This window comes from Urocampus carinirostris, chromosome 3 (assembly GCF_059441175.1).
Source record: "Urocampus carinirostris isolate Australia breed hairy pipefish chromosome 3, RoL_Ucar_1.0, whole genome shotgun sequence".
NCBI lineage: Eukaryota > Metazoa > Chordata > Actinopteri > Syngnathiformes > Syngnathidae > Urocampus > Urocampus carinirostris.
Genome location: NC_142351.1, coordinates 55,055,574 through 55,063,461, shown reverse-complemented (window position 1 = coordinate 55,063,461; position 7,888 = coordinate 55,055,574). Strand labels below are relative to the sequence as shown.

The following is a 7,888-nucleotide window of genomic DNA, read 5'->3' as shown; positions in this document are numbered from 1 at the left end:
ATATATATATATATATATATATATATATATACAGTATACATTTTATATATACATTTATATTCCATTTTAACATTATTGTAAAAATAATTTTGCATATTTGAAAAAAATAACAATTAAAAATTGTTGCAATTATAGAAAAGGAAAACTGCAGTAAAAATAAGAAACAGCAAATTGATAAAAATCAATGAGCCGATTTTTGGCTGCAAAAAAATATTTTCCGGGGAAATCATACATTTTAAAACAGTTTCAGCAAAAGGTCATTATTATACTCCATCAAGTATAACATAAAAATTAAGAAAAACTCAACCAACTGTTAATATACTTTCTGGAAGCCTACAAAGCAACGACAAGTTGATTCAACTCAAACACACGGTGTAGAGTCTTTATGTGATGAAACTGATTTCACTCATACCCAAAAAGTAATTTTGTTTCCACTATATTCATTCATGCAAGATAACTGCTTGCCAACCTTTTCCCTTCCCATTGACTAAAAAGGAATGATGCATGTTGCAATGCTGCTCTCTATTGCTTTTAGGATGCAAATGCAGGGTCCCGAAAAAAAAAAAAAAGGGGGGGGGGGGGGGGGATCTCCTTTGGACTCAGCAGCCAGCCCAGTTCAACAATTGTCTGACGTGTCTACTGGGATCATTCTGGAGCTCCCATCCAGAGAAGGATTATGGCTTTCAGGTTGTTTGAGGAAGACGACCATGTCGCTGCCTACATGCAGTATCGGGTGACTCCCAGTGAACTCATCAGTACCATTATGGACTTTATGAGATCAAAGGTATGTTAGTTGCTTTTTTTTTAATGTAAGATAGTGTTTTTCAACCAGTGTACCAAGGCACACCAATGTGTCCTGAGATCTTCTCTAGCGTGGAATTTGTCAAATTTTGTTTTTGCACAAAAATAAATGCCACTGTACAGTAAGTTTTCCTTCGTCCACCAATCAGACGAGGAAATGAAACATACGTCTATATCGGAGAGGGGCAACCCACTCTTTTATTTTTTTCATGTACAGTGGACCCCCGGCATACGACATGAATCAGTTCTGAAGTATTTGCAAAGTAAACTTGCTGTATAGCGGGGGATAGTAAGGTATTAATTAGCTTCGACTACTCATATAATTGATGAAAACATTAAAATAGTATAACGTAAATGCTACTTATGTGTAATGTGCATGCATAAGAATAAATAACATTCTAAATGTATAAACCGCAATATCAGAACTGTAAGCCACACAACGCTACCTTTATAAAAGTGCACTCTGTCGCCATCTCCTGCCTTAAACTCATGATCGCAGCCTCAGTCAGCTGATTCATGAGAGCGTGCATATTCTTAGAGGCGCCCAAACAAGCTTTACTTTTTAAACTTTTTGGGGGGTTGGGAGTCTATTTGAAACAGGCATGTTTTCCCTTCTTCTATTTTTTTCCTACACTAACAAAAAAACAACAAACGGCGATGACAAGCATCAAGTCACCCTCCAACATTCCCCTCCCTCGCCTATTCCTCTGACCTAATGTGTTGCGAGTCCCGTAACATCGTTGGTAAAAGTAAAATAAAAGCAGAGATGCACAGTAGAGGGGACGTATAAAGGCTATTTGAACTCAGTCAGGAGTTGTTAACACATACTTAAGTGTACCTCAATCGACGCAAAAAAACATGTTGTACATGTATAACCCACTCTTGCTTATAAGCCGTAAATGGCCACGTTGAAACATAAGATATTTAAGAAGAAATTAGGTACACAGAGTTTTCGCAGTTCTTATAACATAAACAAAAGGGGGAAAGGCACGAGACACCGGAGAAAACACAGCAGCAATACAAGTAACACTGGTTAACAAAAAACATATCTTTTTTTTTTTTTTACTTTTGGCATTGCTCCAGTTCTTGCCACTGCCGTTTACATCGTCTCACCATCGATTCATAAATGCAAAGTTTACGTGCAGCGGCTTTGTCTCCTTCTTTATCGACCAGCTCGTTGGCTTTAATTTGAAAGCTGCATCATATGCTTTTTTTTTTTTTTTTTTTTTCATCAGTTAATGCTAAATTTACCCATGTACAAAGTGTGTTACTGTAAATTAACCTTTTTCTTCGATGATGTTTGTTGGCGGTTGTGACTTGCATCTTCCTGGACCTCGCTTTTTTCTTCTTTGCTGGAGCGCCCCTGGCGGCCGCTAGAGAATTGTATGTACCTGTGGTATGTCGTGACGGGAGCTGGTAGAGTGGAGTAGCAGGTAGATGCAGAAATAGGGCGGATGCGGCAGATTAAAAATTAAACTGGCCTAACAAAGTCAAATTGCGAGGATTGCCATGTATTTGGAATATTTCCTTGCTTTTATCAGCTGCTTATGTTTAATAATTGTAACGATCGTCGATTGATAAAGGCCATGTAACTTAGTAAGGGTAGCCATTCGTGTGACTTATTTGTATTTCTTGATAATTTCAAGCTTCATTTATATCTTTTTTTTTTTTTTGCTTTTCTCTTTAGCCTCACTGCAAGCCTTGCGAAAGAAAACAATATAAAATGCTGTAAAGAGCGGTAAAAATCGCATTTCACTGTAATGGTAAATGGAATTTGTCATATGGCTAATGACACCCACCCACATCTGCTCATTCGGTAGTGCAGGGAATATATTCAATCACTTATCTTTTTTGTTGAAGTTGTTCAAGATTGAAAAAAAAATAGGATGAACGAAAATACATTGTGCGCAACTAATGTTGTGTATTTTATGTATGTTATTTTTCTGTAAAAGCTTTCCTGGGGACAGACATTGAGAATTAGCTTTGGAGCATACTTGTCCCTTTTCAAATAAACAAAACTTGAAACTTAAAACTTGAATTCTGCCCGGTTTAATTAGTATTTTTAATTTCATTTAAAATAGAAAAAAGATGTAGAAATATAAAAAATAACCCTGAAAAATAGGTTGGAAACATTATAAAGTAGAAAATATAAGCCTAACTGTGACCGTGAATGGTAAGAACACCTTTACACTGTCAATTCAGGAAAACATGATCATTCAAGCTTTAAAAAATATGTTTCTAAAAATAAAATCAGTGCAGGGAATTTATTTTTAAACATTTTCAACAAACTGTGTTTTGAGATTTCTTAATGAAAAAATTGTGCCTTGACTAGAAAATGTTTGAGAAACACTGATTTTACCAATGACTTAAATCTTCTTCCATTAACATCAGAAACAAATCAATTGTAGATGCAACAGGATTTCGACCTGGCAGTGGACGTCGGTTGCGGTAATGGAAAAGGAACCTTGCTCTTGTCACCATTTTTCAAGCAGGTCGTTGGGACCGACATTAGCCCTTCTCAGCTGGAGGTTGCCCAGGCCAGTAACATTTGTCACAATGTTTCATACAGGTGAGATGAAATGAATCCATGAATATCACTCCAAATGGATGACTCTTTGCCAGGTTCCAAAATGCTCATCAATGAGAAATTAGTTTAAAGAATGAAAACCGTCCTGAGCAACAAAACTTTTTCTTTATGTTTTCATGCCTTGAAAATTCTTGTTGTATTTAACAATTTTTTTTTTGTCTTTTTGACACCTAATGGACGTCTTTAAGGTGTCCTTTCAAACAGTTTTAACTTTGAATATCGGTTTTGGGCTTATTCTGGTCTGGTCTTTTTTAGACACAAATTAGTGCAAAAATAGAGGTGTAGAATGGAACAAATTTAGTTAAAAAATAATTTTCCTTTTGTTAACATTGTCTAATATGGTCAAAATGTTGTCCCGAAAAACTCATCTTTTCAACATCTTGAAAGGACAGGGTGTATCATTTCACTAGATATCACTGCAGTGAAATGAGTTGTGTAGTGCAGGGTAAGGCTAGGTTTAGGGTTAAAACATTGAAACAAGGTTTCGGGCTTCGTATTGGTATTTTAAGGGTATCCATTTACGTTTTTGAACCAGGGTTAAAGTTTCATGTTAGGGTTAAAGTTAGTTTTAGCGTTAGTGTTAGGATTAGGACTAAGGCTAGGGTTAGGATTTTGGTATAGCATTAGGGTTATGGTTTCAAACCAGAATTTGGGTTTAATATTAGGGTTTGGAAGTTTTAGAGGTTTGAACTAGGTTTTCAAACTAGGAAATGTATTTCTAATTTTTGTGTTCCAACTAGGGTGTAAAGGTAGGTTTTGGGCTTTATATCGGGGTTTTAAAGTTTCTTTAGGGGGGTCCAGCAAGGCTTTTAAACTATCCATCCAATATCTGCACCGCTTATCCTCAGTAGGGTCGCAGGGGTGCTGGAGCCCATCCCAGCCAGTCGCAGGGCACACAGGGACAGACAATTCGCTCACTCATTCACACCTAGGGACAATTTTTCGGACCGGCCAATTAACCTGACATGCATGTTTTTGGAATGTGGGAGAAAACCATAATTCCCGGAGGAAACCCACGCAAGCACGGGGAGAACAGGCAAACTCCGCACAGGAATGTTGGTAGCTGGATTTGAACCCATGACCTCAAAACTGTGCCGCACTTGCGCTAATCACTGCGCCGCCGTGCTTGGCCTTTAAACTAGATTTTCAGTTTTATATTTGGGTTTTATAAAAGGCGTTTAAACAAGAAGAATGTTTTGGTCGATTTAAAATTCACCTTTGCCACTCAAAATGCTTTCACATTTTTAAACAGTTGGACTAAACACATTTTTCTCAAAAACTAATGTGTATTCAGAATAATTTAAGACTCAACTGGATGGATGAAATTATCAATGAGTTTTTTGGTACTAAATTTGAGCAACATAAGGCAAAAGCAACCATTTTTTTTGGACATGCTCAAAATGACCACATTTTAAGTGACAAAATCTGGGTCAAATTAAGTCTGAAATTATTTAGCCTTGATTCAACCCGAATTTCAATGCCCCAAAAAAAGTTCAGGGCAATTGTTATTGAAATAATCCGAAATAGTAATAATTTATTGTTCATTCGAAAATTGTGTTATTCTTGTTTTTATCTGCTTGCTTGCAATGAAGAATCTTTCTAAAATCAGAGTTGTTCTACTTTAATTATTTCACACTGAGAAAGAAGATTGCTTGCACACCATTGTTTATAATACTGATTATTGAATTTGTGTAAAGAAGATTGCTTTTTGTGCTGATCAAATCTGTCTTATTATTGTAATTTGGGCTCGTTCACTGCAATTTTTTTTCGAAAGATTTTTTTTTTTTGACGTGATTCATATTGTGCTACTTCATCCGATGGCCAGGGAATGCCCGGCAGAGGAACTGCCCTTTGAGTCGGGCCAAGTGGACCTGGTTACGGCCATGACGGCTGCCCACTGGTTTGATCGTTCACGCTTTCTGAAGGAGGCCGACAGAGTCCTGAAGTCTGACGGCTGCCTGGCCCTGCTGAGTTACACTATGGACATGGAGCTAGAGTATGGCCACGCCACTGCTGCCCTTAATCTCATCTGCAAAGAGGTCATTTATGCAGACATTCATTTACAGTAAATTCCAAACTACAGAGCCCACCCGATTTAAAGCTGCATGCTCATATAGAAGAATAAAAAATATTTTTATCTTTGTACCAGCCGCACCGGATTTAAAGCCGCAGGATTTAACAGCCATAAAAATGACCTAGTTCACATCCATCTCTTACATTTTGAGCTTGGTGGACCCCTGGCGCTTACCACATGGGGAATTTGCCATTGATGCCTTTGTGAGCCCTATATTTCTAGACGACATTGCCAGGGCAAGAATACTATGAAGAACAGCGCCAGATTGCAACAGAGACGTATAATTTGTGTTTATTTATTTTTTTTCGTCATTGCTGGTTGCAGCAGTAATGGACCAAATTGGTCTTAGAATAGAATAGAATAGAATATACATTTATTGTCATTGCTACAAATGGGCTAACATATTGTGACAACGAAATTGGTCTTGCTTGTTATCAAGGGTTAAAGGGAACTTCACCAACATGACATTGATGCCGACGATCCAGATGATGTGCAGTGTTTTGATGTAAGTCTTCCACTGCTGTTTAATTAAGATGTATAAATTGAGGACTTGATTTTTAATATTGTGAGTATTATATTTAAATACTTTTACACCGTTTTAAATTGTTTTGTTCCAGTTATGAGTTTTAAATTTTCTTAGGTGCCGCTATGAAAAAAATAAAAGGAATAAGCCGCAGTGCCTAAACAATAACAAGGAAAATAAGCTTGTCGTCTGGAATTTACGGCTTTTATATTTATATGGAAAATTGATGTTTAATTATGTGTCTGATTAGTTTTATGCAGCTCTGGTCCCCTTTAGAAACCCTTGCCTGGGCTCCAGCTCATCTCAAATCTACCAAGACATGTTTGATTCCTGCCCTTACCCGGAAAAAGAGTGGTGAGTGTCATATTCTATTCTTGGATAGGTGCAGTTGCAAAATAATAATTAGACAAACAGTTCCTTTAGATAGAATACGATAAAGTTTTTTTTCTTAAAAATTAATATAGTAAAATAAAAACATAATCGTTAATAAATGTGCACTTGGGATTTTTTTTCCTATACCATTCTTTTTAATTTACTTTTTGGCATGTGAATTATTACCATTTGTATTGTCAGATGATTTTACTTATTATTTTTTCCAAAAAAGGAACAAGTGTTAACTATACCAATAAAGAAAAAATAATGATAAATAACGGGGGGAAGTATCTGACAATGAAACAATGACTATCAACAGAAAAAGTATTGTTATTATTTATTTTCTAAATTGGATCTCTTTGTTTATTTCCATGTCCAGGAACGGCTGTCACAAGATTTATCGAACGGCAACTGTGAACCGTTTCATAGGTATGGTTGAAACTTTCACTAGCTACCAGAAACTGAAGCAGCAGGACGCCGCTGAGGCAAAACGTCTCTCAGAAGACATCAGGAACAAGTGAGACATTACCATGTAATATTTAACTGGCCTCGATTAGACAGCCACTGGACATTGAACTTAATACTGCGCCTCCAGTTAAAATGCCATTGATTGTGTCCTCTAAATCGTTGCTTTGTTAAGTTAGATGATGAGATAGGAACCATTCATGGATTAGACAAAGGAGACAGCACAAAAGTATACGACGGGGGAATAAGGGCTAGGGAAAATAAATGAGTGTCCTTAGTCCCTATAAGAGCATTCAACATATGCTGTAGCCTCAATCATGTCAGTTATAAAAACTAATAGTGTTAAACACCACTCGTTTTATATGAACTAGAAAACACGCGTACAGTATCATGAGGAGATTTATAAAAATAAAATAGATTTTACTGTATGATGCCTTTTATTTCAGGCTGCTCACTGCCATGAAGGCATCTTTGCCAGAAACAGAGCTCACCATTGTGGTCAAGTATTTCTACATGCTGGCACGGAAACCTTGAGACTGTTTTCCTCAATCCAAGCTTATTTTTTTTTTTTTGCTTTCCGTAGAAGTATGTTGCATTCCTTTGAATAAAAGAGAACCTAGACTGAATGAAAGCGTGTTTTGGTTCTTGTACTTCATTGTAGTGTGCTTTACTCTATGTATCCATAAGTCTAGATAGCATTAGTTCACGGTGAAACCAACACATTGGAGGCTGACACACCTTGGGTCGGAGCCAGGTACAGAGTATTTCTCTCAATGGTACGTCAACTAATTAACACCACATTTCAACGCAGTGAACATTGTTTGCAATTAAATTAGACATGGCACTCCAGGATAAACAAGACTGAAACAGAACATCCTAGTATATTGCCATAGGCTGCAAAACTAGGCCACCATGTCGCTTCCACCCTGACGCTAAGCAACAGTTTTTCCCAAGCTCAGACTGTTCACCAACCCATCGTAGGAAAATGATTGTGAGGTTGAGACCACCTCAGACAGACTAATCTCTGATGGGTATGAGGCAGCATACAGAGAGCATATAGAAACAA

At 37.1% G+C, this 7,888-nt stretch overlaps 1 protein-coding gene across 1 annotated transcript; it reads left to right on the top strand.

Moving 5' to 3' along the window:
- The first annotated feature begins 615 nt into the window (after nt 1-615).
- LOC148370168 (putative methyltransferase DDB_G0268948) lies at nt 616-7,402 on the top strand. Its single transcript, XM_088330074.1, has 6 exons — nt 616-784; nt 3,210-3,370; nt 5,214-5,427; nt 6,236-6,339; nt 6,737-6,874; nt 7,269-7,402. The coding sequence occupies exons 1-6, from the start codon at nt 677-679 to the stop codon at nt 7,354-7,356; spliced, it is 813 nt and encodes a 270-aa protein (XP_088186200.1). The 5' UTR covers nt 616-676; the 3' UTR covers nt 7,357-7,402.
- The last annotated feature ends 486 nt before the right edge of the window (nt 7,403-7,888 follow it).

Excerpts from the sequence above, each read along its gene's own strand:
- LOC148370168 (XM_088330074.1), top strand. The coding sequence starts at position 677 with ATGGCTTTCAGGTTGTTTGAGGAAGACGACCATGTCGCTGCCTACATG. Across the intron at positions 3,371-5,213 it reads TGTCACAATGTTTCATACAG|GGAATGCCCGGCAGAGGAAC; the intron begins GTGAGATGAAAT and ends TCCGATGGCCAG. Across the intron at positions 6,340-6,736 it reads CCTTACCCGGAAAAAGAGTG|GAACGGCTGTCACAAGATTT; the intron begins GTGAGTGTCATA and ends TTCCATGTCCAG.